Genomic DNA, 27941 nt, shown 5'->3' with positions numbered 1-27941 from the left:
AATAATCAAAGGACACTCAACAACCATTATCAAATTCACCGCCAACCAAGCAAAGAAAAGCGATCCTTGACTGAGCTTTCTCAGTAAGAAATCTTATACCACTTTTGGTCTTTTTGGTATTTGATATTTGCGTTTCAAGCGCACACAGCAGTAACATAAATACAATAATTATGCGAAAATTTTGTTACATGTATACTGCTTCGCGTTGAAAATTGATCAACTTCGCCGCTTCGCAATTCGCATCTCAAGTATACCGAAGTCGTCGAAATTATCTTAATATGTGTAAGGGAAATCATGTATGAAGTAAACACACGTTTGTGTGGTTCGTTTGTAGAGTGGCGTCTATCCGTACTCCGTCACCAATGCAAAGTGATGTTATTAGAGAGTGCTTTGCCTAATGATCAGAGAGATTCTCTGCAAAATAGAAACGGCACATGGGAGTTTTAGCACACAAAAAAGGATGGGTGCAACACACTTCATATTGCACCCGCACGTCTCCTTCAAATTGAACGTGCTGTCTCCCAGCAGCGCGTGCTGCACCGAAATAGTTTTGAGTCGCACCCTATCCCTGCTTGTGACATGCAACAACGACGTTTCCCGCGAAGTTGAAAGACGTGTTGCGTCTGCAAATATAGCCTTTTACGGACTACGTAACCAGCTTAGGTGCCGCAACTTGCAAACGGAAACAAAATTCGCCCTGTATAAAACATTGATTCTTCCGGTGGCTCTCCACGGGCACGAAGCGTGGACGTAGAAGAGGTAGACCGGGAAGCCTTCGGTGTTTTCGAGCGTATAGTGCTGCGGACAACACTCGGTGGGAAAATGGAAAATGGTGTGTGGCGCAGACGAATGAATCACGAGTCAAAGTGTACATAGATGCGAATAATATTGAGCGTGTGAAATAAGTCAGACTTCAGTAGGCTGGTCACTTAGTGCGATTGTCGGATGAAAGGCAACTGGAGAAGTAACGCCAAAAAACCGAAGAAGATGGAACTCTACAATACGCCCGACAATGGCGTGACGCCACGCTGTAGCCATCCAGATACAAGGTAGGAAGGATGTATTCTCCACTTTTTAGTTATGATGAAAGTGCGCCAAATATTTTCCGATGTAAATAACATACGGTTTTCTATTGAAGTATTGCAAAAGAACGGTCTAATGAAAATCTTAGGCAACGTATCTTCAGTGTGGACAAACATCTGAAGACACTTCATGAGGAATTCGTGGTCGAGAAAATTTTTTCAATGATCCCTGGATGATTTATGGGAGAAACTGTTGATGAATTATAGAAGGAATCCATAGAAAAATGGTTGGATAACTGGAGTAATCGGCGTAGGAACTCAAGATGAAATTATTATAGATTCCTGGAAAAATCTAAATCAAAATTATTCAAAAACTCTGGAGTGAACCTTTGAGGATTTTTTTAGCGAACTTTTGTAAGAATCATTTTAAGATCTTCTAGCGTGACAACTGGAAAAATCGGTGGAAGAGTTAGTGAAAAAACTCCTGGAGGAAATCCTGAGATAATCTCTGAGAAATCTTTCAGAGTCTGGAAACTAGTAGTAGTGGAAGTAGTAGCATTGGGGGGGCTAGATTGTCTGGAGAAATTCTTCTTAAAACCCCTTGATAATTTGCTAGAGAATTTTGTGGACAAATTCTTGGGAGTATTGGTGGTGGAATCTCTAGAGGAATTTCTGAAATGATTCCTGGAAAAGTCCTTGAAAGTGGTATTACAGAAGAAATCTTTGGAGATAACAAAACTCGAAGAACATTCTCTGATTTTCTTCTAGAAATGTGTGGTTTCTCTAGAGCCTCTAGAATTCGCACCAGAATGCTAAAAAAGGTAACGGTCGCTTTTTATTTTAATCGATGGTTGGAGATGTGGTGTGCAGAAAATTGTATGAATTGATTACAGACAATCAATACTTGCGATTTTATAAATGTAATCCAAAACTAGAAACATTGAATACCTACCAGCATCCAAACAAACAATGGAAGTGCTTTATGAGTCGAATGGTGCATCTTTCACCGAAGAAAATAAACAGTTCAAATCGTTACCTCAAAAGTACAGGCAAATACTTCAATCATTGTATCAGCCAGTGTATTGTCCAGCACATCAATGTCTTTGGAAAAAAGCACCAAAATACGTCCAATCGGCGTGGTATCGAAAACCGCCAAAGGTAAATGCATTACAACGGCTAGCAATGAGTTGTGAAAGAACTTTGCCGCTTTCCAAGCACCCAACTCTGACGCTAAATCACTGGTGATCGATGCGACCGCTAGAATGAATACCACGATTTTGTGAAATAAATGAAACTTTTAGATTTGTAATTTGGGAAACTGGCAATCTGAATCTAATTGAAATTCATTCTTAAGCTATCAGTACACGATGGGAAATATTTGGCATGGATTGATACAGAGCTAAATAAATGATTGATATTTGGAAAAGCGTGTGCTGAAAGCTTTATCGTTGAGTCCTTTCAATGGCATTGATGCGATCCATTATTTATAAAGTATTTCGTCCTCTTAGCATTGCATAACTATGGTGTGAGGTTGTCGAATTATTGCTTAACCATAATCACACTTGAAAAAAGCAATGAAGCCTCAATTGCTGGCCACGCCTACTAGAGGAAAGGGACGAAACATATTGCTGTTTAATATAAAACATATCAAGTAAATCTAAATCATTTGCAAATAGTTGCAACTATTGCTTCATTATATTTTCGAAGTTTCTATTTTTTCTAACAGCAATTTAATGAATTCGGTACGTATATTCAATTAAGTAACTGTATTTTATAGTAACGCAAAGGCTATATAATGTTGTAAAATACAATAGATGATTCGAACATGAAATTATTTTGTGCTATGATTATCAAACTTACAGCTTCTTACACGGAAAGTTCCATCAACAAGTGAAGCAGCAGTAGTAGTAGTTAGGAGAGAAAAGAGGACAAGCAGTATGCTCAACAGAGAAAACGAGCCGCTACTAGTTTGCGCAAACGCATTACCTCATAGAAACAGTAAACCAACTCGCTAACAGTCATGGGTAGTGTGTTATCAAGGACATCGATATCTTTGGAAAACCTTGCCAAAACGCGCCCGATCGGGGTCACATCGAAAAACACCAGCGGCAGGTGGAAAACGGCAGAAAGCAATGAGTTGTGCAAGTGAACCGCCGCATTCCAAGCACCCAGCTGGGGAGCCAAGTCGCAGAAGAATGATGTTATGGCTAGAATGCAAAAGAAACACAGAGTGGTAATCAGATGGTGGGATGATGTAAAAATGTACCCTTTCCTTAGCGTTTGTGATTTCACCTTTCGTTGAAGGTTATTTTATTACAGTGCAAAAGTGATGAGAGAATGTTAGCGTAACGAATGTGTAATGGTAAGAGAGATAGTATAGTAATGATTCGGTGGAATGTGACCATCAGCGTTGGGTGATTTGGCTTCATAAGATAGAGTCCAGATTTAAAAAAAAAAATGTCCAGAACTTCTATTTCTGGTTATTGTGTAGCAATTCCATGAGTCATAATTGAAAAGGTCGTTCCTATCGTTAAAGTCGCTAGAATTACATTTGACATTGTGTTTCTTCAGTTGAATTTAAATAAAAAAAGGACAAATAAGGCTGAAATATGTAAGTATACAGGACAATAATAAAAACCATATGAAATTTTCTGTAAAACACGTGAATATAAAAACTGATTGTCAGGTATGCAACTGTGACACTGTGAACTCCAATAGTATTGTAACTGATAGGAAGTATCGGAGGCACTGTATTATATAATTTTCTTTTTAAATATTTTTAAACATAACCGTAAACAAACATTTTGCGGGCAGAATTCAACACATCCATAAAATTAGTGGCTAAAGCTATTATTTTTTTCAATTTCTAGTAGAAAACAAAATACATTTGATTCGTTACAATTATACAAGCTTAACAAAAAAGTTAAGGCTAAGCAAAACCGGAGAACACAAAACTATTCCCGCAAAACAAACAATTTTGAAAACTTTTGTTTTATTTTTTGGGTCACCCACTATTGAAATGTAAAAAATCTAGATTTATGCAACAAAAATCACGAAAATAATTCAAAAACAACATTTAAGGCGATGTTCCAGCTTTGCTTCACCTTAAAAATACTATCAACAATCTACATCAAAAAATGAAAACCTCAAATCTGTACTAACGTACCCTAAAAACAGCCGGTATAAATTGTTTGATATTAAAGGGCAAACTGTAGTCCAGCGTATTAATATCGTTGGAAAACCTTGCTACGATACGTCCTTTCGGCGTAGTGTCGAAGAACGTCATTGGCAACCGCATCATGTTGCTGAGCAGACGCTGGTGTAAGGCAAGTGCGGCTTTGATTCCACCCATCACTACGGTTAGCACTCCGAGATACAGCGACACCACTAGAGTTTTAATATCACGCATGTATGTAGACAAAGGAGGGTAAGAAACGCAAACGCAAATGCATTAGTTCAGAATTGATTCTACCTTAGGTTTACTGTTTACTCTAGATTAGTTTTATCCGCCAATCAATAGACCCAAAACCATGGAAGCTTCCAGCACCTCAAACGATACCCAACACTCCAAATAAATAGTACATAAAACACACAGTACCCCGAAGAAGCAGGCACTCCAGGCACGAAGTGTGGCCGGTAGATCAGTGTCGGTCGTGTCGACGTCCTTGCTGAAGCGATTCAACACCCGACCCAGCGGCGTAACGTCGAAAAACGAAGCCAATGGCGCACGGAGCACGCTTTGAAGCAACTGCTTATGCAGGATACGTGATGCACTCAAAGCCCCGACATACAGGGCCAACGTGGACAGAAGCACCGAAAACACTATGAACCGGAAGTACACGCAACGAACACATATGTACACAAAAATGTAAAATACAATGGGGAAACATAAAATGGTACTGACAATACCACAGTAACGTAGTTATACAACACGTACACATTGATTGATTTAATGTAAGAGGGACGTATGCTCTCAATGGAAGCACGATGGGTAAGAGATGTTAATAGCGACACATGCAACAACCATAAAATCAATCGCAAAGCAAACATGCACACATACACCAGTGTCGTTCTCATTTTTACCTAATAACGAATTTTATTCGAAAAAGAAAGAATATGACATAAATTTCATACACAATACAAAATTCAAAAGGTTTTACTCTCACTACAACATACTTGATAGGTGTTTGTCATCTTGGAAGTATTGAAAACATGTAACAAATATTTGACTGGATCTAACAGCAGTTATTCTTTTATCGAACAGAATATCTAAAGCGTCCAACAAATAATTGTCTTAAAATTAGTCAAAAACGTTCCCCGTTCAATACAAGATTCATTTATGTGTAGGAAAGTTGTAAAAATTAATTGAACATTGAAATCAAAGTAATTTTTATTTCAATGTATCTTTCAATTTGCAGTTTTTCGTTCAACACATTTACTATTTAAACAAATGCTGCGTCATAAAAATGTTGACAACTAGGTAATGATATTTTATGCGAAAGAATATGGGGGAAAAGTCCAGTTCAAAAAGATCATAGACTGTACTACGAACCGCTCCCAAATTAGATTATTTTGCAGATTTCGGGTAAAAATTTACCGAAATCTCAACAGTTAATGCCGCACGGGACGTCATCATAATCACCCTATCCATTTCAAAAAGCAAATCTCAAGAACCACTCCATATATCGATGCGAAAATGTATCACTATGATTCTATATATGTAGTGCACAACCCGATAAATTTTCAGCTTCATCGGTTCACTAAAACTCGAGATTTGCTTCCACAAAGTTTCGATGATTATTGTTAGAGTGAGACGAAAGACAGGGAAAATAACACGGTCTCCCGTGTCCCCTTAAACATTGGTGAGAAATCAGCGAACAATCTGAACACTGATAAAAAAATCATAAATGGAACACGAAAATGGAAGGACTGTGATTAAAGCTCTCAAAACTGTGATGTTACCACTAAAACTGCTTTTGCTTTTGGTTTACGAATGTGTTACAGAACATGTGTAATTTAGAAAAAAGGGCTGTTTTTTAATGTTTTATAGATTAGAGATTGAAAATTAATCAAGGGTGATATGGGGCAAGATGAATCCTCTAGTTAATAGACTTTCTAATTACAAATGAATAGGGTCAATGGAAATTCGCGATTTCGCGGAAGCCGCAAAATCCGCGAAATTTGGCCTTTGCCGCGAAATTTAGAGAATACCGCGAAATGCCGCGATATTAATTAAATTTGGAGAATTTATATGACAATTACTGTACATTTAAAATTTTACTTATGACAATGGTTAATACATCTCAAGCGTGTGCTAGAATAAGGGCGTAAGTCGCATGATCGATTTCTCTTCATCGATCCTCTCTTTTGTGAATAAAGGTGACAAGATGCAAGTTTGTTGGCATTTTTTCGCTTCAGACCGCTTAACTGCGATGCAACCTTACGTCTTGAGGTGAAAAAATGCCTACAAGCTTGCATCTTGTCACCTTTATTCCCAGAACAGAGGATCGATGAAGAGAAATCGATGATGCGACTTACGCCCTTATACTAGCACACGCTTGGTTTTAGTCGAGGTTCCATAACAAATATTACAATGGTTTGGTTTTGTTGGACGTTTTTCTGTCTTGATTGTTTTGTTTAAAACTCAACATTGATAATAGAATATTAAACATATCTTCACAATTTGTATACTTTCTTGTGAAATTCAAACATACAGTCGACAACTCGCTATTCTCTATAAATCAATGGATTTTTCGATCCGTTCAAATTTCCATAAAACGTGCTCTCTTTGGGTTGATATTTCTATAGCTCGATATGTCCACAAGTCGATGTAACGTGCGAAGTAAATTTCACTCCATAACTCGATATCTATTTAAAAGAAATCTTTTGGAACATGGTTTAAAACTTTTTTGAACTATCTACTAAATTTGGGTCTCCTGAATCTGAAAATGATGTCAAAATTCTTACAACTCATGTATATCATCATTTCATTGCAAAATTAAACTTTGTAAATCTGCATAATACGCCTAAATGTATGCAATTTTGCATGCAGGCTTAGCACTAGCGGATTGTTTAGCCCTGACATTTCCAACATTATTTTTAACACCTTCAAAAACTGTGAATATTTCTATGCAAAACTGACCTTAATAAAAATGAAATAGTTTAAAATCATCGTTTTACATCTATAAACTAGAAAACATTAAATGTATGTGATGCCAACGAAGTATTAAGCATCCTTGAAAGGAAATGCTATCTGGTACCGACCTGGTCAAATTAAAAAAGGTTCAGAAACATGTGATAAGTGGACCCGCATTTTGTTGTTCCAGTTGAATATCTAATATGCACATCTTTATCTGTTAAAAATAATAGCAGGATAACATTTCATTCCCTAGATTCTCATTCTCAAGAAATGTATTATTTCCCGGAATTTCATTCTCCAGAACACATTATTCCCCAGAAAACTATACACCTACTTTGAAGTTTTTAAAAGGAAGGAATTCCTTGTGAAAATCTTAAGAGGAAAGATGGAAATCCCCAGAGGAATTCCTAGAGCAAATTTCCGTAAGAATTTCTGGAGGAATGCCTAGCCGAAATCCCCATAGGAGTTTCCGCAAGAAAATCCCGGAGGTGCTCCTGGATGAAATCCCCGGAGCAATTCCTGGACAAAATCCGCAGAGAAATGTATGGACGAAACCCTCGCAGGAATTGCATTTGGGAATCCTTTGGAGGGAATCCCCAAAGGAATTCCTGGAGAAAATCTCCGAATAAATTCTCTAAGAAAATCCCCAAAGGAATTCCTGGAGAAAACCTCCGGAGAAATTCCTGGTACAAAGCCCTAGGGAAATTCCTGGAGGAAATCTACAGATAATTTCTCTAAGAAAATCCCCAAAGAAATTTCTGAAGAAAATCTGCGGAGGAATTTCTTAATGAATTTCTGGACGAAATCCCCAGAGGAACTCCTGGACGAAATCTCCGGAGGAATTCTTGGAAATCTCCTCAAGAATCCCTGGTCAAAATCACCGGAGGAGTTCTTGGGGGTAATCCCCGGAGGAATTCTTGAAAAAAATCCTTGGAGAAATTGCTGTAGAAAATCTCTGGAAGAATTCTTGGAGCGAATCCCCGGAGAGATTGCTAAAGAAAATCACCGGAGGAATTTTTGGAAGAAAACCACAGAAGAATTCCTGGTGTAATTCCTTGACGAAATTTTCGGTAGAATTTCTGGAGGAAATCCTCGGAAGATTTTTTGTACTCGTTGAGTAATTTTCAGATGGATTCCCGTAGAAATTCGTGGTGAAATCCTTGGACGAATTCCTGCAGAAATTCCTGAAGAATTTTCCCGGAGAAATAAGCCTTCGTTCTAAAATCACTCTTAACTTTTACACCTTCACTTCGGAAATTGAGGACAACCAAATTCTCCATAGGAATACATATTGTTTAAAAAACAGCAGTGATGAAATATGGTTACTGTTTTCACTTGCCTCAAATGAATAGAAACTAGAGACGGTGTCTGTTTCAGGTAGAAAAACTGTTAAACAAACGTAAATTTTTGAAGGCATATTTCCATTCATTATTCCTAGAAACCTCCGTGAGCTCCAGAACTCCTTCGTGAATAACTATAAAATTTCCTCAAAATATTCATCCAGGGTTCCTCCAGAAATGTTTCCTGCAATACTTACAGAGTGTCTTCCTAAAATTACTTTATAAATGCCTTGAAGTATTACTTACGAAATGCTTCAAGAGATGGCTCTGGTTTTGTCTTCCCATTATTTCTTCAGCAGTTCTTCTTCTTTCTGGCGTTACGTCCCAACTGGGACAGAGCCTGCTCTTCTCAGATTAGTGTTCTTATGAGCACTTCCACAGTTATTAACTGAGAGCTTTCTTTGCCGAGTGACCATTTTTGCATGTGTACATCGTGTGGCAGGTACGAAGATACTCTATGCCCTGGGAATCGAGAAAATTTCCTTTACGAAAAGATCCTCGACCAGCGGGATCACTCTTCGTGATATTCAGTCAGAAATTCTTGGTATTCTTGAAGAGATTGATCTAGTGACTTCTTTATGGTTTGTTTCAGAAATTCTTCCGATCATTCGTATTGATATTTCTTAAAGAATTTGTACAGAGATTTATCCAAAAGTTTCTTTGAATTCCTTTGATCCTTTGAGAAATGCTACCAGAATATGCTATCGGAATTCCTCCCGTATTTCTGTTAGAGTTTCATTCAGAGATTTTAACTGTAATTTCTCTAGTTATTTTATTCCAGTATCTTCTAGAATTTACCTGGGGATATCTCCAATTCCTTCAATAATTCCACTCTGGATTTCTCCAGGTGTTTACTTATAAAAAGTAGTAGAGATTCATACAAAAATTTCACCAGGGATACCTAGAGTTTTCTTTTCCATTAATATTTCACCTCCTAAGGAATGCATTGGTGAATTGCGACGGAATTCCTTGAAAAATGGCGGAGGAATTCCCAGATCAGCTCTGGAGGATTACCCGGAGCAAGTCTAAAGAAATTTTCAGCGAAACTACTGAAGGAACCATGGAAGAATTTTTGGAGGAGCCGCGGAGAAAACCTGAATGAATTACCGGTGGAGCTCCAAAGTACTTTCCGGAGGAACTCTGAAAAAAAAAACACTGGAAGATATCTGAGAAAAATCCTAGAGGAACTCCGAAGCGATTCTTAGAAGAACTCCGGAGGCGATTCTGTACGAACTCTAAGGTAATTTCTAAAGGAACTCCGGAAAAAATCCTTGAGAAACCAAGGATGTAATCGGAAGGAATTTCCGGTGGAGCTAAAAAGGAACTATCGAAGAATTGTTGGAGAAACTCCTGAAGAATTTATGGAAACATTTTTAAGCAATTCCCGGTGAAACTTCGGAGGAATTGCTAAAGGAAGAAAGGAATTCCTGAAGGAACTCTAGTCTGGAAGAGATTCGGAGGAATTCTATGAGAAACTTTTGATAAATTTCCAAAGGAAAGCTGGTAGATTTCCCGGAGGAACTCTGTACAATGTTCCCGAAGGTAATTTCTTAAGGAACTCCGGAAAAATTCCTGGAGAAACCAAGGAGGAAATCGGAAGGAATTTCCGGTGAAGCTCCAAAGAAAATATCGAGGAATTGCAGGAGAAACTCGGGAAGAATTTATGGAAACATTTTGGAAGGAAGGAATTCCTGGAGGAACTCCAGTCTGAAAGAGGAATTCTATGAGAAACTCTGGGAGATTTCTCTTCTTTGTACAATGTTTCCGAAGGAACATTGTAGTATTTCCCGGAAGAAATCTAGGGGAATTCTCCAAGTTACTCCAGAAGAATACAGAGCAAATGATGCAGCAAGAAAACTATGCTTAGCATCAGCTTGGTCTACCCAAGCAAAGTCGAATCACAAACGCATATCATAGTGATAGCATGATATAGATTATGAATTCATTTTGCTATTTTTTGTTATCAATAGGAAGACTCTTGTTATCAACGAATTTCGAGCTGTCAGATCGCGGATGCCACCGACGGGTGAAGGACGTCAATTGTTTATTATCATAAATCGATCTTTATAACTATAATGGATAATAAAATGAGTTATCAATGATGGAAATTGGCTGTATAACAAAACCTGTTATCAACCTGTTTCAAATGATAACACAATGAGATATTTGTATGATATCTTCAGTATAAACTTTTGTTATCACGTTTGTTATGTTGCCTGCTTATTCAACCAAAATGAAAACAAAATAAGTTTTCAAATGCTTGTTATCGGATAACTGGTTATCGTTATGTTACTCAACTTTGCTCGGGAGTTTGTCTGCTACAACACTTTTTGTCTTGGTGCATTTTTTTTGTCAAAATTCAACCTATCTGTAACTTTTGAATCAATAGTTCTCACACAAATTTTTCAACAGTTATCAAAAATTCAAGTAATTTTTAGTTCATCACAAAAAGAATGAAAAGAATCGGTTGAGAAACGACGGAGATTAGCTCTCTGAAGTTGGCCATTTTATATGGGAAAACGGCTTTGGTGCATTTTATATGTCCGATACTGTACATATACTTTTGTGGGAAATGGTTTATTCTAGGAAATGGTTTTCTGGAGCATGTAATAGAATCAATTGCAGTATTATAGCTATCAATGATTTTCGACTTTTAAAATAATTATACTTTCCTTTTAGCAGGCGTCGCGTCCACATGTGCAACATAAGGGAGGTAATGGGTCACGAAACATGAAAAATACCCCTCACAAATAAAAGAAATTCATGAAATGACCACTCTCTCGGATAAATAACTAATTATGCTGCCAAGTTGTCGATATTTTGTTATCCCTTATAACTAAATTTATTGAACTTGATCTAAAACACTGCAAATTCCATACAAATTCGGAACAAGTTCATAACTCACTAACGCTAATGTACAGTCGTGAATAGCATACATTTGATAGCTATCAATATACTCAGCGCTACCGCAACCAACTCGATTAGTGCGAGCATGCGAATGGGAGAGACAAGAAAGGAATCAATCCATGAGAGAAATCAATTTTCCCTGCTCTCTTGTGGCCCTCGCGCCTTCAGCAACATCCCGCTTGTGATGTGAAGCGCAGGCATGATTTTTCGAACGGCTAACGAGTTGACATTCAGCAGTCGCGCTGTTATTTTTTTTTACAATACAGTAATGACCCGATTTTGTCTACCCCCGATTTTAGCACCCTTTTGACCCGATTTTGTCTACCTCTAATTTCAGCATCCTTTTTTGCCAGATTTTGTCAACCTACAATAGAAATTCATTTTAATCAGAGTAAGCACGTCTATGCTGGCAATATTGTGTGCATAAAGTCAATTACGACCTTGGCCAAGTCTATACAATCATCTAAAGACCGAACTTTTTAAATTTGAAATTTTCAATAATCATCCAAGAAACTGGTCAATGTTTCCTTGGGTTGCGGTACATAGATAATGGAAGTAAAAAAACAATGTTTATATTATCAAAATCATAAAACTAAGTTAAAATAAAACTTGGGACCAGTCGACATTTTTTCCCAATTTTAGCTCTTTCCCGATTTTGCCAACCCTAAAATCGGGACCTTATTATACTGGTAAGATATGAAAATTTAATTTTGATACTCTAAAGTCTAGATAACCAAAAACGGTTTCAATCTCAATTTCCAAGCTCAATGGCATCTTAATTCAAATGACAACTTGCCCAGTAGTAAACTGATGTCATTACTATTCCAAACGAGTCTTAAAATAGATCCAGGGTACGAAAAATGTTGGATTCCGGTTTAACGTTAGAATCATAAAATGTAAAATACTGGGTACCCTTATTAAATTCAAATGATACATTGAATCAAATAACCCGGTTAGCCACTAAAATACGACATGTTGATAATGTATTGAAAGACTGAGAATAAAACATATTTGAGAACGGCAACTACCCCTTCTTCACTCGAAAACATAGCATGACTGTTACAAAATTGCAGAAAGGAGATGAAGTTATGTAACGAGTACACAGGTAGTGAATTAGGTCAGGTGACGCCTCTGCCTTTCGTTCTTCTACCTTGATAAATGCTTGATTTAATCAGTTTAATCCGAGCTGTAAGACAGGGCAGTTTCGAATTACATGAAGTAAACTTTATACACACCACAAATAAATCCGCAAGTATCAAATAACATTTAAATTGTATCTAAAAAATATACTCTGGTCATATTTTTTAGATGTCGAATCGAATTGACCTATTTTTCTTCCTGCAAGCTTTCCCGAGGAGGGACAAATAACTCGCAATAATCTATGCATACCATATTTAAGACACATACTATAATTAGGTATTGTTCATTTGTTAATACCACATTTTGGTATTATAATGGTATTGGAAAAACATGTTTTAAACTATATAAAATACTTAATTTTGGTATTCGATAGCTATTGAGGACTGCTGGAGGTATTGAAATACTATTGAAAAATTTCACATGTATATGAAAATCCATCATGTATTATTTAGGTATTACAATACCTGGTCTAATTATAAGTATGGTGTTTGTAGAATATGCATGAGATATTATTTGAGGTATTTTACCTCGTAGGGACCGTTCAAATACTACGTAATGCAACAGGGAAGGGAGGGAATCTTATATAGTGTTACGGTTCATACAAAAGCTGTTACGTGGGGGTGAGAAAATTGACCAATTTTGCGTTACGTAATTTTCGAATGAACCCTTATGCAGGACTCATTCATACCTCATTCAGAAAATTATCTGGTATAGAAAACCTTAATTTGGTATTCAGTAGCACTTTCCTTCTGCTCGAGTCAAATTCAAGGCCTGTGTTACAATACGATCTAGATGACAAACCTACAACAAGCATCCTACACAGTATTGCATGCTTATGAAAATGTTTTATAAACAAGAAAAATTGTTCCCGCTAGAGCGATGGATCCAGATTAAAAATAGCATGTCCTAAATTCGGCTACTGCTAACAAATACAACATTCTATCGTGTAAATTATGAAGCGAATTCGAACCATTCATCATACATCATAGTAGTGTAGAAAATAATTTGATGGAAGAAATCCCAATGATGAAAAATGATTATAATAATAAGAGCGATAGATAAAGAATACAGTCGAAGCACGTTATAACGACAACTTTTATAGCGACAAAAGCTCTCTATAGCGACATTTTTTGGTCCCTTGAAAAATATTTTAATGTTGTAACTATTCCCTGACATTTCTCTATTACGACGGTCCCTTGCGATGTCGTTATAACAAGCTTCGGCTGTAGTTCGTTTCTACATTTATATCATAAATCTATAAATTAACAAAATACGATAAAGTCTCGATCCATCTCCCTAGCATGAAACACAATAGAACTCCATAAAGTTTGGGACACGTTACCGCAAAAATCATCACGAGACACGACCGCACCACCTGGGGCAATGTGTTATCGATGACGTCCACATCCTTGGCGAACCGGTTCAACACTCGCCCCAAGGGTGTCGTATCGAACAGCTCCATCGGCCAACGCAGTACGTATCGCAATAGAAGGATGTGCATTTCTCTGGATGCCTTGAGCGCACCCAGTGCGAATGATATCGAAGCGGCAAAGGTGGCCAACACTGTGATGATTGTTGGTTAAAGAAGTGCATTCTGTTAGGTTTGTATCTTTTGTTTAACATTTTATCTAAAACTAATAGTTTGCATAAGCTTCTGTGCTGTTTTGTGAAACTAAGCTACTGTTAGTACGGAAAAATAATAATAACAAAATAAATAGTAATATAATGATTTTCATCAGGGTAAGAAAAAGCAAACATAATTGATAGCATGCAGTACTGTGATAGGTTGTTACAGTGAAATACATAATTTATTATTTTACAGGAAATTAAACTAAAAGAAAAAAGGAAAACAGAAATAAGTTAGTAAGGGATGCAAAATTACCGAAAAAAACATATGCAGAAAAGAGCGCACAAGTTGCGGCAGGACATTGTCTACCGTGTCCACGTCTTTCGAAAACCGGTTCAGAACACGGCCGAGCGGAGTGGTATCGAATGTTGCCATCGGCCACTTGAGAACATACGTGAGTAAGGCTTCATGCATGGCTTTGGCCGCTAGTAGAGCGCCTAGTGCAAATGTTAGTGAACCAACAAACTGAGCCAAAACTAAAGTAGGAGAAATCAAGTTAGAAGTGTGCTGTTAACTATGTGGAGGATTGATGTGCTAATGTTTTGGGGTGTGTGGGAGTATAATAAGTAATAACCATTTCAGCGGGGACCTGTTGGAGCACAGTTGAAATGATTATTGTGTGTACAACTGGAAGGCTATGTTATAACAAATCAAATTAGCAAAAACTTAACAAATAGATACAACACCGGATACACGTTTCTTACCTTGTCCAGCACCGAAAGCACCATACACTCCCAAGTACATATCTCTAACACTGGTATCATTTTCGGCTGATTCATCTGTCGACCATCTGGACAGCCATAGGTTAGATCCTATCGAAAAACCTTGGAATATCATATTCAGAAAAACTGTAGCCACTGAAAGCGTTAGGCCAATGCTTTTCAGATAATGTTTGTAGACTTCCCATTTCACCTTAAAAGAAAATGCAAATTTTGAAAGATGATGGTAAGAGAACATAAACGATTACTTACGCTTCCCGTTTCGGATTTTTCCTGTTCGATCAACTTGTTCTTCTGTGGCTCTTCTGGAAGTTTCTTTTCGGGAGTTCGTCGTCTCAAACTAGTTTGGCTTCCACTTATTTCAGAGTTTTGCCTGGAGAACGATTCATTTCCAGATGACGTGCTGCCGCTTCGTGATCGTTTGCTGATGGCACGTTCAAATTTGTGTTTTAGTTCCTCGTTGCTAACGTTAGATTCCAGTTGGGCTTTTATCTCATCAATGTCCTCCTCTTCTTCGTTTACTTCCTGTAGATGTTGAATCAGGAAGTCTGCAAACGCTCCTTTCTTTTCCATCAGCTCCTGGTAAGAGCCAGATTCCGAAATTTCTCCGTCCTTCATGACGTATATCACATTTGTATTCGGCAAGTAAGTAATACCATGCGTTACCAGTACGCGAGTTTTCTTCGCTAGCAATCCGTTTTCTCCGATGACCTGTTCGAATATGTGCTTTCCAACGTGAGAATCTACGGCACTCAACGGATCGTCCAAGAAGTATATATCTGCATCGCTATATACAGCTCGGGCTAAAGAAACACGTTGTTTCTGTCCACCGGACAGGTTGATCCCCTTTTCTCCGATTTCAGTCTGATCGCCACCAGGCAACATTTCAATATCGGGTTTCAATGCACATGCCGAGATGACCTTATTGTACAACTTGGTATCCATCGGTTTACCGAACAGGATATTATCCTGCAGAGTAGCGTTCTGGATCCAGGCCTGCTGACTGACGTAGGCTATTTTTCCTATCGTATTGACCCGTCCGGAAATTTTGTCCATTTCACCAAGGAATGCAGACAGTACCGAACTTTTACCGGATCCAACGGTACCCACGATAGCCGCCAGTTCATTCTTCTGCACCTTAATGTTTATGTTACGCAAGGTGGTTTCTTCTTCACCCCATGAGAACACACCATCTTCAATTACCAGCGGACAAGCTGAAAGCGGAGAAAGGGTTATAACTTTTATATGGAGTATTTTGAAAAAGCATAACTTACATTCTTTCTCGTCGTGTGTAACGTTGTCTGGATCAAGTTCTTCTTGGTTCAGGAACTTGTTGATACGTTTCACAGAAACGCTGGTCTATTCGCGGAAAAAGGAAGGAAAAATTGGTGCTGAATGAATTGTTCAAAGCATGGCGATAATCTGTTAATCTATCAACTTTGGTTAATAAGGTGCCATCTAAAGTATGTCTTCCTACATGTTTGCTGTCCGTCGTGTCGGTGCTTAATTTTTCGTCAAATATACTTAGTTGGTGTTACAATGTCCAAAACTAGTTACTATGAGTGAATCCATTTCCTAGTGTCTTGTATGACTAATGCTGTGTTCAGACTACGGAATTGTATCATGAAACAAGCGGTTTTCATGATATTGGGTTTCTGGAACGTGATGTTCCCATACATTTTTAACAGCTACAATATCACCTTTTGAACGTGATATTATAAGGGGCGGTCCATTAATTACGTAAGGGCTTATGGGGGGAGGGGGGGTCATACAAAAAATCTTACCATGGGGGAGGGGGGGGTTGAAAAAGCCCGAAAATTGTCTTACGTAATAAATGGACCGCCCTAAATATAATGATATAAATTGCTCGAAAACAAATTTTGCAGCAACCCTACGAGTATTTGATAGAAATGCAATTCTGCATGTTTATGTTCATTCTTGTTTCGATTTTTTTACCCGTTACGCCCGCGGGAACAGTTAAGCAACGATGAATCTGAAGTACCTACCAGGGAAAACTGCAGGTAGTTCGTATGGAGCTGGCGGTGGCCATGGCTGAGTGAGCTGGAGGCGAAGGATGTTTTTATGGATCTAACGGAAGTAATGATGGCGGATGAAGAAAGTTTTATACTAGCTGTCAATTTTATTAAGGTCCACTGCGCACCTTCTAGTTGTTCACGAACATATATAAATTGTTATATTATAGCTTCCCTATAAATTCCGAAAAACATATAGGGATTTCTAGGTGAAGTTCCAGAAAATACTTAAATGATATTTCCGTTACGACTACGGGGGATTCCGCTAAAGAATCCTGTGGGAATCATCCCTGATATATCTTTTTCTCTTGATATTTTTTAGACAGGATTGTAATTTATTACTTATAATACTTCTAAAAATATTCCAAAGAATTGCTTTCGGTATTCGAGAATTTCTTCAGAAACTCCTCTGGGGATTTTTCCAAGACCTACTCCGGAATTTCGCCAAAGAATTATCTTAAAATTCCTCCGCGAATTAATCAGCGAATCCTTCAGGAAATACTACTTCGATTTTTTGTTTTGCGTTATTGCAGAATATTTATCAGTGAATTAGTCCATGAACACTTCTGAATTTCTAACTGGGATTTCTGTGCAATGCCCCAAACAGCTACATGCTCCGGTAATTTCCCTAAGGATTTCTCTCAGAGTTCCTCCAGAGATTCTTTAAGATATTGCTCCGAGAATTCCCCCAAAAATTGCCTCGAGAATTTTATTTGTATCATTCCAGTAATTTATGTGGTAAATCTCTTGGAAACTTCTCTAGGAATTCTTTGAGGGATTTCCAAATAAATTCCTAGAGATTCTAAACAAAATCCTAGAGCAGAAATCCTCTGAAAGCTTCTGGAGGAATTTCTATCAGAATTTCCAGAGAAACTACTCGGAAAATTTCCGGAGGAAATCCTGAAGAAGCTTCCTAATGGGTTCCAGGAGAAACCAAAAAGCAAAACTTTCGGAAGTACTCTTGGGGAAACTTGAGGAGGACCTCCAGGGGAATTCTGAAGGAAACTTGCGGCGGAATCTTCTGAAGATATTCGCTTACAGAGATTCTCCTTGGAGAATTTCTGAAGGAATTCGTTGCGTAACTTAGAGGAATTTTCGAAAAAAAATCTACATACACTTTCAGAGCTATTTCTAAGGGAACTCCTAGAGGAGCTTGCGGAGTGATTCTTAGAGGAGCTTCAGGATAAATTCCAGAATAAACTCTTGGAAAATTCCAGTGGAACTTCAGGAGTAACTTCTTGCGAAACTTCTGGACCAAAACTTATGGGAAATTCTGGAGGAACTCCTAGAGGAGCATTCAGAGAAACTTTCGGAAAAACTCCAAGTGGAATTTTCGGAGGAAATCCTTGTTGAACTTCTGGAGGTAGTCTTAGGGAACTTGTAGAAGAAATCTCATTGAAATTTCTGGTGAAACTCTCAGTAGAACTTCCGGAGTAACTCCTGGGGAAACTTGTGAAGGAACTTCCAAAGGATCTTCCGGAATTCTTAAAAAGCGAACAATTCAAAAGATATTTTTAGTTATGTCAAAAAGAGAAAAATATATGTATCTTGATGCCGACACTTGTAATGACGAACCATACAAAGTTTGTTTGCATATTACATAAAAGTAATGCTTTCTTGAAAAAATGTGTTATCATAAGCATGAAACGAGCTCACCAGTTGATAATCCGTCCTCAACTGAACACGAATAAATGTTTGCACTCACACAGCGCGAATAGCAAAACTTCTCGGCGTCTTGCTTGGGCTTTCCAAAACACTGCCCGAGAGAAAAAAAAATCATTCCGGCGACGCACAAACTGAACTCGCTTTCTTGGGCTTTCGGAAGCACACTCAGAACTAGAATTTGAAGAATGTCTTGGGTGAAAAACTACAGTGGGATTGGAGTTGCCTGGGAAACAACTACAATTGAAAAAAAAAAACATTATGAGAAGAGTTAACCTCCAGAGTAATGAACGAGTAAGTTTGATGGTATTCATTGATTCCTTTCATGCCGCTTCCGCAGTTTGAAATCTAAATTAGACCTTGTTGCCAAGCACTTCCTGTGTCAATTGGTTTGGCGTGTCCCTTAGTTTGGTATCATTCATTAGGATTGATTCTACAATACTAGCTCGAATACCATTAACTATAGTATAAGAAGCTCTCATGCCACTATTGCTACAAATGTAACACGAAACAACAGCATATGTTTCAAAGGAGAAACAATTTCAGCTAACTCTTTAATAGTTTGAGTACAGAAAGAACAGTCGATTATTAAGAAAAGAAAAAAACAATGTCAAAGTTTAAAATCGTTTTTCCGAAGAATAAACTAGGACTATGTTTCGAACAAAACCAAGCTAAGGGACGTGGGTTCGAATCACACCGGTCAAGAAGCTTTTTGAGTTGGAAATTTTCCTGACTTCCCAGGGCATGGAGTACCTTCGTACCTGCCACTCGATATATACATGCAAAAATGATTAATCGGCAAAGAAAACTCTCAGTTAACAACTATGGAAGTGCTCATAAGAACACTAAGCTGAGAAGCAGCTCTGTCCCACGAACGTATCGCTAGACAGTAGAGGAATGTTTCAGGCAAGTGTAATTCAGGCTAACGTTATATTCGGGCTAGTGACGTAGAATCCAAACAAACGATGTATACCAAACGACATTATGAAAAATAGTAGACCTGAGGTACATAGAGTTTCAGAGGGTTGTTCAAAGACAAAAGTAAGTAACCCAGAGGCTTTTTAATTTAATTCGAAAACGGTAAGTCGTGGAAAGTTGGTGCGTTCTGCAAATTTGTGTGACTTCTGAAATTGAACAACTTTGTGGAACAGACCAACAATCCACAACTTACCGTTTTAGAATTAAATTAATAAGTCTCTTGGTTACTTACTTGTCTTCGAACAACCCTCTGAAACTATGTAAAATGACTGCAATGTAATAATTCCCTTACAGGCAAAACTTCAAGTTATTTGTAGTTCGTCATCCAAATTTCAGCCAATTCGGACTACCAGAAACTAAGATACAGCACCCCAAACTTGGGCATTTTGTATGGAAAAACAGCATTTGGTTACTAACTTATGTCACTGACTGTATCTAATCTATACATATCCAACAAAGCAACAGAGATATCGTTTGTTGTGTGCTTCAAACAATTAAAACTTCCTATTGATTGCTAACTCTTTTCAATGAGAGGAAAAATGAATAAAAAATGAAAAATGTGTGATAGCTAACAGAATGAGATGTTTCAATTCTACTGTCGTGTCCTTGAGTGAGTTGTCTAAATGAAAATCTGTATAGAATCGTCAGTATAGATACAAAAATATTTAGATAAGCAGGAACAGCATAGTTAAAAGCGTCCAATGGAAGTTCGAATATCGGGGGGTTTTCACTTACTTGCACCATGTTAGAGATGAGCATAGGTAACATCGAGAGCGGAAACCGAAGGATGTTGAATAGTGCGAGTGAGACGAAAGCTGTGGTAGCATTCAGGACGTTATTCTCATCCACCATGACATAGGTTGCGAAGGTAACTAATGATACCTGTGCAGGATGTGGGTTTGATTGGTTTCGATCGATGATGGTAATGATGGGTTGGATTAACAGATGCGGAAAAACAGAAAACGAAACTTTTGGTTAGAATTTTGAACGTGGTTTTAGGTGGGAAATGCAACTCTCTTCCTCTTTTTAGCACGTGCGCATAATGTACGGGGGGATACATTCACATATTTTTGGAACATAGTTGAATATGTTCGAAGGTCATTTACCTCTACCATGTACACGATCAACATGGGTAAGAGCACCAGAGGAAGTTTAAGGATATCGAACAGCGTGAGGCAAACGAATGCTTTCACGGGGGTCAGCACGTTTTTCTCGTCGGACAGTACATACACGGAAAATGTGATAAGGGAAACCTTTGGTAGAGGAATACACAAAATTGGATTATCCCAACAATAGAGGGTTGGATGAAATAATTCTCACTAGCCATTGATAAAATCATTTAAAGAGCTGTTGATACCTGAACATATCAGAGGAAGAGGCATATTGGGAAACAATAAAATCATTCCAAGAAAAAGAATGCGATACATTACCAGGAAAGGAGCGCATGACCAGATGAATGATGTTCCAGCATTCAGATAAGCAGCCGACTTGAGAACTTTGACTTCCTTGTCACGAATTTTCAGAATTTGCTGCTCAAAACTTGGTTCCCAAGCGTATAGTTTCAGGACCTAAATAGAATACGAACAATTAAACTTGTAGAAATATGAACCCAACTTGCCAAACTCACCTTGATACCGCTGAGCACTTCGTTCATCAGTTTGACACGTTCGTCTTTGTTCTTCATTTGCTTAATTTGCAGCGTTTTGATTTTATTGGCAATGACACCGTTGACGGGAATCAGGATAATCATCACTGCCAGTCCAGCTAGCACGGACGGTCCCAGAATTTCCCACAGGAAAAACAGCGCCAAGCCAATCTGCAGCGGAGCACTCCACAGCATGTTAATATAGGTGGTCAGATCCATGAATCTTTGAGCATCGACCGCCATCAGGTTAACGATTTCACCCACGGTCGAACCTTTTCGTGCGCTGTTTGAAATGATCAATGCCTTTCGGTAGATGGCACTGATCAGCGCCGTACGGATTCGCAATCCGACGAAGAACATCCGGTTGAAGTATTGTGCCAAAAATAGTGTTTGCGTTCCGGCTACCAAAAACAGTAAAAGTGCAAAGAAAATGCCTTTCCACAGGGGTTCCTCGCCGCCAACGAAATTGATGATGAGCCTCAGGATTTGAGGAGATGCAAAAGTCAACACATCTTGCCCTAGTTTCAAAAATGATCCAAAAGCAAATGTAGGACCAAAAGCTTTAATTAGAGCCGGTAGAATTGACGCAATTTTTTTCGTCTTGATCGTCTTGAAATCTACACGAGCCGATTGCTTTTTGAAACTAGCAGTACTTGTTACGTCGTGCACCTCTCGAGTTTTATACGTTTTCTCCAGAGTTTCGTTCCAATATTTCATGAATAGAGGAGACACTTCTTTAGAAGCATCCTCTGGTTTCATATTCCAGAGATCTTCGTTTACCAGGGGTTTTTTGAATCCTGTCCAGGCCAGTTTGTCGAACCACCCGAAAACCAGTCGCGACGGGAAAGTAGCTGACAGTTCAGGACAATCCTTATCTGTTATTTCGTATTTTGTTTGCTGGGGCGGTTTGTCGATGAGGAAGTTCGTGAGGAACATCAGGCACGAACCGGCGAAGAAAATGAAGAAACTGACAAAATGATAGTCTGCCCACGAGTCAGTTTCTTGGCGCAGTTGGTGGGCACGAGACTCCGTTCGACAGCGCGGAATGCTGCAGATAACCAAGAGACCCCAGAAGAGGAACATCAAGCCGGATGTTCGCATTCCGTAGAACTTGTTTAAATATATTAGACCGGCAACATAAGCCTGTAATAAAGATAGACTTTGTTGTTAGAACAACGACAAACGGCAAAAACAAGGAGTTTCCAACAGAGTTGATTACTTGTCACCTCCATAAAAAATACCCTCATCACTCAATGATTACCAAGATTATTATGATTACCAAGATTAATACTGATTACTTGATGATTACAGTGAATTACTCTTGAATACTGTAAATCATTTCATCACTTGCCTGATAATGTTTTAATTACACATTTATTATTGTTGATTACTTATAATTACTCATGATTACTATTGATTTTTGATTATTTTTTAAAAAGAAATAAAATATGTAATCTTTGGATTGCTTATAATTCTAAAGGATTAATTCTGATTATTTTGATAACTTCGATTACTTATTTCACAATTCACATTGCTTTCAATTAATTATTTTGTGATTACTCAGAAATTAACTACTGATTACCTATTTATTTGAAGTAATTAACTGTAATCACTGATTGCTTCTCACTCAAATGTTTGTTGAAAACCCTTTGAAAAAAACCTCATACTTACGAAAGTGGCAATTTTTATCACCGGGGTGTAAAAGTAGACCGGCGCCACCGTACCGTCTGTTGAGATTGCTTTGATTAGATCGACAATGGTTAGCACAATTAGCGCGCTAACGATAGCTAGTTTTGTGATATTCAACACGCTCCAGGGAACATTGCGGTTACGACTGTTCCGCAGGTAAAACAGCTCGATCAGCGAGAAAACCCAGAGGAAAGCGCAGGGCGCCCACACGAGCACGGTCTGTTGGAAACACGGTGTCAAATCCGGATCCTCCGTATACCAGGTTAGATTTAGGTCCTGAAACATTAATATTCATTAGAAAAATGTATATAGATGTGGTTTAAACAATGTTAAGTTTCCTTGACCCAATTTCTAGTAAAAAATACTATCAAAGATAGTGGCGTTTTCAAAGATTGCTCTTGGGAGATCTATTTTTTCCGGGCCATAGTAAAACTAAACACAGATTTGTGTAAATTTCTTAAGAAAAAATCGTATTTTTTCATTTAAAGGAATTCGCGGAGGAGCTCCGAAGGGATTCTCAGTGAAACTTCAGAAGTGATGACGTTATATACAAGTTATATCTGAACTGTGTAACTATGAAAGTTTCAGTCAATAAATAACTCAGATCTAAGGGCAACTTTACCGATGGTATATTTTTTGGTTCAAATTTGTACCAAAATTGGACAAGTATGAAAGTTTCAGTCAATAAATAACTCAGATCTAAGGGCAACTTTACCGATGGTATATTTTTTGGTTCAAATTTGCACCAAAATTGGACAAGTCAAAATTAAATAGACCGGTAAAAATAGACCAAACCGCACGCGTATGCACCGGTTATTGTATATTTTTTTGAACCATTTCTAATGTGATCAACAAAAACAAAAAAAAATGATTTAACCAGCGAATTTCTTATGTTTATGACGAGAAAGAACTCCGAAGAAGTACCCGGATCAATTCCAAAGGAATTCGCGGAGGAGCTCCGAAAGAATTTCCGGCAGAGCTCCGAAGGAATTCTCGGTTGAGCTCCGGAGACTTTTCGGAAGAACTGCTGACAAATTCCCAGTGGACCTCCAGAGGATCGTCGGAGGAATTGCTGGAGTAGCTGCGAAGGAATTCCTGGAGAAGCTCTGGAGGAATTCCCAGATCAACTCTGGAAGATTTCTCGAGGGAACTCTGGCGTATTTCCCGGAGGAAATCTGAATGAGTTGAATGAGAAGAAATTACCGGATTAATTGCTTTTGGAAATCCCTTGAGGAATTTCTAGAGGAAATCCCCGTAGAACTTTTTGGAAAAAAAAATCTACGGAGGAATTTCAGGAGAGAATCACAGAATAAATTGCTCTTGAAAATCACCTGAGGAATTCCTGAAGAAAGTTTCCTAAGCATTTCTTAGATGATATCCCCGGAGGAAACCTTCAAAATCATCGGAGGAATTCATGGAGGAAAGCTCCGGAGAAATTCCTGGTGCAAATCCCCAAAGAAATTTCTAGAGGAAATCTCCGGATAAAATTTCTGAAAAAATCTCCGAAAGAATTTCTGAAGATAATTCCCGGAGGAATTTTTCAATGAAACCCCCGAAGGAAATCCTTGAAAGAAGTTCTAATTGTAAGAATAGTTCTTGGGGCATATCCCCGGAAGAATCTTTGGAATTCCCGGCAAAAATTCTCTGAGAAATTCCTGGAGGAAATCTCCGGATAAATTGCCGGTGCAAATTCCTGGAGATCTTCGGATTATTTCTCTACAAAAAATTTCCGGAGGAATTTTGATGAAATCCCCGGAGGAAATCATTGGAAAAATTTCTGGACGAAATCCCAGGAGGAAATGCAATTAGAAATCCTCTGAGTAGTTCTTGGAGAACATCCCCGGAGGAAACCTTGAACTTTTCGGAGGAATTTCTGGAGAAAATTCTCGGATAAATTCCTGAAAGAAGCTCTCGGATGAATTTCTGGAGGAAATTCTCGGATGAATTTCTGGAGGAAATTCTCGGATGAATTCCTGGAGGAAATTCCCAAAGAATTTCTTACAGAACATCTCCGGGAAACTCCTGGTGCAAATCCCCAGAGAAATTCCTGTAGAAAATCTCCGTATGAATTCTCTGAAAAAAAACCCTGGTGGAATTTCTTAATGAAATTCCCGGTATAACTCCTAGACGAAATCCCCGCTGGAAATGCTTTTGAAAATACCCTTAGAACTTCCTGGAGAAACTTTCCAGAGGAGTTTTTGGTGCAAACCATTGAAGGGATTCTTGGAAAAAAATCTCCGGAGAAATTTCTAGAGCAAACCCCCAGAAAACCTTTTCTCCGGAGCAATTTTCGGAAGAATTCGTGGAAGAAATCCTTGGAGGAGTACTTGGGAAATATCTCCGGAATTCTTGAAGGAAATCTCCGGAGAAATTCCTGCTGTAAATCCCCAGAGAAATTCTTAGATGAAATCTTCGAAAAATTATTAGAAATCTATTGAGGAATTCCTGGAAAAAACCCCGTGGAGGAATTTCCGATGGAAAACTTCAGAGAAATTCCTTGGCAAATCCCCGAAGGTGCTTCTGGAGGATATCCCCGGAGCAATTTCTGACGGAAAGTCCAAATATAATTTCTGAACAAAATCCAGAAAGAAATTTCTGGAAAAAATCTCCAAATGAGTTTTTGTGGAATACCTCGGAAGAATCCTTGAAATTCCCGGAGGAATCCCTGGAGGAAATTTCCGGAGTAATTCCTGTTGCAAATCCCCAGAGAAATATCTGGAGGAAATCTTCGAATGAATTCTCTGAAAAAATCCACGGAGAAATTTTTAAATGAAACCCCGGAAATATTTCTGGACGAAATCCCCAGAGAAATTCTTGGACAAAATCCCCACAGGGATTGATTTTTTAAAATCCCTGAAAAATTCCTGGAGAAGTTCTTGGGAGAAATCATCGGAGGAGTTTCTAGAGGAAATCCACAGAGCAATTCCTGAAGGAAAGCCCCGGAATAATTTCTGGTAGAAATCCCCCGAATTTTTGGAGGAATTCCTGAGAGGATTGTCTGGAGGAAATCCCAGGAGCAATTCCTGAAGAAAAGCCCGGAATTATTTCTGGACAAAATCCCCTGAATGTTTTGAGGTAATCTCCGGAGCAATTGTTTGAGGAATCCCTGAAGAAAATTTTCGGAGGAGTTTCTGGAAGAAATCCCAGAAGCAATTCCTGGTATAATTTTCCACAGAAATTCCTGGACGAAATCCCCGCAGGAATTGATTTTGAAAATCCTGTGAGAAATTCCTGGCAGAGTTCTTGGGAGAAATCCTTGGAAGGATTCTTGGGTATTATCTCCAGAGGAAGTTTTGGAGAAAATTCCCAGAGGAATTCCTGGTGAGACCCATCATAGAAATTCCTGGACGAAATTCCCGGAGAAGTTCTTGAGGGATATTCCCAGAAGAATCCTTGAAAACCCTTGAGGAAATCTGGTGCAAATCCCTAGAGAAATTCCTTAAGGAAGTCTATGGATAAATTTTCTGGAAAAAAAAGAATCCCAAAGAAATTTATGGAGAAAATTCGCAGAGAAATTTCTTAATGAATTGATGAAATTGCAAATCCCCAGAGACATTTCTGGAGAAATTTCTACAGGGAATCCCCGGAGAAATTCCTGGTGGAAATCCTAAAAGGATTTTCTGGAGGAAATCTCCGAAGGAATTTTTGGATGAAATCCACGGAGAAGTTTGTGATGGAAATACCTGTATGGTTTCCTGGAGGAAATCCTCGGAGCAATTCCAGCAGCAAATCCCAGGAGGAATTCCGGAAAAAAATCGCCGAAGCAATTCCTGAAAGAAATCCAAGGACTCAAGAAGGAGTTGGTGGAAATTCTGTTTGACACATCGAAGAAACTTCGGTAGAATTCCTGAGAGAGCTGCTGGATATTTCTATTGGATGACTTCATTGAGGAATCTTCAGATTTAATCCCGTAGAAATTCGTGGTGGAATCATTGGAGAAATTCCTGCAGGAATCCTCATGATCGCCTTTCTTCTGGAAACGCCATCCTAGACTACCAAGTTCAGGGTAAAAAAAACTAGAAAACAAACGCGTGTCAAACCAGATTTGGAACAGCTCAAATCAGGTTGTTAGTCAGTTCAAAAAAAAAAAACAGACCAGAAAACTCGTATTCAATAAAATTGGAACATCATTACAACATTTGCAAGTTTCCCTAAGCCTCCAAAGTTGACCATTTATTTTGTACAGAAAATCGAAAAAGTTCAAAACGAAACTTACACCTTGTAATGCAAGAATCTAAATGACCTTGTGCAATAAAAAGATCATAAATAATGTCATTCACGATTACAATCCCAGCATACAATAAAACCATTAATTGCTGCTGAAAGTGTGTACAGCTTTTTAAATACCGGCGCGATCAGCTGATGAATGAAAGCAAAACAAAAGCGCGTCCCCTGAACGGTACTTTCACAAACCCAAACAATACCACGAGTGGTAACTCACGAACAGTCCCGTTACTCTTTTCGAGCCGAGCAACACCACGAATCACCCCTCGGCGTTCGGAGTTTAACTTCGTCACGCAAACTGACGTCTATCGCCAGCAACATAACCTTACATCCAGATTCAATGGATATTTTAACTTCGAATATTCGTCACTGAACATCAGAATTACCGCACTATTTTTACATTTCTACATTCACAAGCAACAACTGTATCAATTAGCACTATTTTCACGCACGATTTGGTCACTTTTCCGCCGTAACTTACCCAAAATCGGGAACCGCAAAACTCGTCCATCGGATGGGCTTCCATCTTTGCTGCCGATTACGATGCGTCACTCTTCTCGGCTGAGTGGCTGCTTGCTGTTCGGATTCCTTCGGCTGAGCAGCAACAAGTGTGTGTCGACAGCACCAATCCCAACGCATTCGGTTGTGTATACAAACAGTAAGCCGCTTATTTTTGGGTCTGGAATGAATGAAAAGTTCAAGTAATTAATAATTGATTTTACTCAAGCAACCAGAATTAAATTTAACTACTTTTAAGCATTTGTTTTCTCTAAAGCCGAAGTAAATTGATAATAATTTCGTTAACATTGATGATGT

At 38.4% G+C, this 27941-nt stretch overlaps 1 protein-coding gene across 15 annotated transcripts in view; it reads right to left on the bottom strand.

Annotated features, from left to right (window-relative positions):
• Window positions 1–27941, bottom strand: part of LOC5565387 (multidrug resistance-associated protein 1) — a 56752-nt gene that overhangs the window by 9483 nt on the left and 19328 nt on the right. For 2 of the 15 annotated variants that reach the window (XM_021845304.1, XM_021845313.1), the window contains exons 2-10: window positions 27607–27804; window positions 22884–23177; window positions 21195–22355; window positions 20998–21135; window positions 20674–20820; window positions 16169–16253; window positions 15147–16108; window positions 14880–15087; window positions 4621–4844 (exon numbers count right to left, since the gene is read on the bottom strand). In XM_021845304.1, the coding sequence (XP_021700996.1) occupies window positions 4621–4844; window positions 14880–15087; window positions 15147–16108; window positions 16169–16253; window positions 20674–20820; window positions 20998–21135; window positions 21195–22355; window positions 22884–23177; window positions 27607–27651 (3264 nt within the window). In that variant the 5' untranslated portion in view covers window positions 27652–27804. Of the gene's footprint in view, window positions 1–2058; window positions 2280–3008; window positions 3230–4188; window positions 4410–4620; window positions 4845–13890; window positions 14112–14430; window positions 14652–14879; window positions 15088–15146; window positions 16109–16168; window positions 16254–20302; window positions 20450–20673; window positions 20821–20997; window positions 21136–21194; window positions 22356–22883; window positions 23178–27606; window positions 27805–27941 lie in introns of all 15 variants that reach the window. The other 13 variants (XM_021845306.1, XM_021845315.1, XM_021845303.1 and 10 more) reach the window with 10 other exon arrangements.

Source organism: Aedes aegypti, chromosome 2 (genome assembly GCF_002204515.2).
Source record: "Aedes aegypti strain LVP_AGWG chromosome 2, AaegL5.0 Primary Assembly, whole genome shotgun sequence".
Classification (NCBI taxonomy): domain Eukaryota; kingdom Metazoa; phylum Arthropoda; class Insecta; order Diptera; family Culicidae; genus Aedes; species Aedes aegypti.
This window is presented reverse-complemented; position numbering and strand designations above follow the sequence as displayed.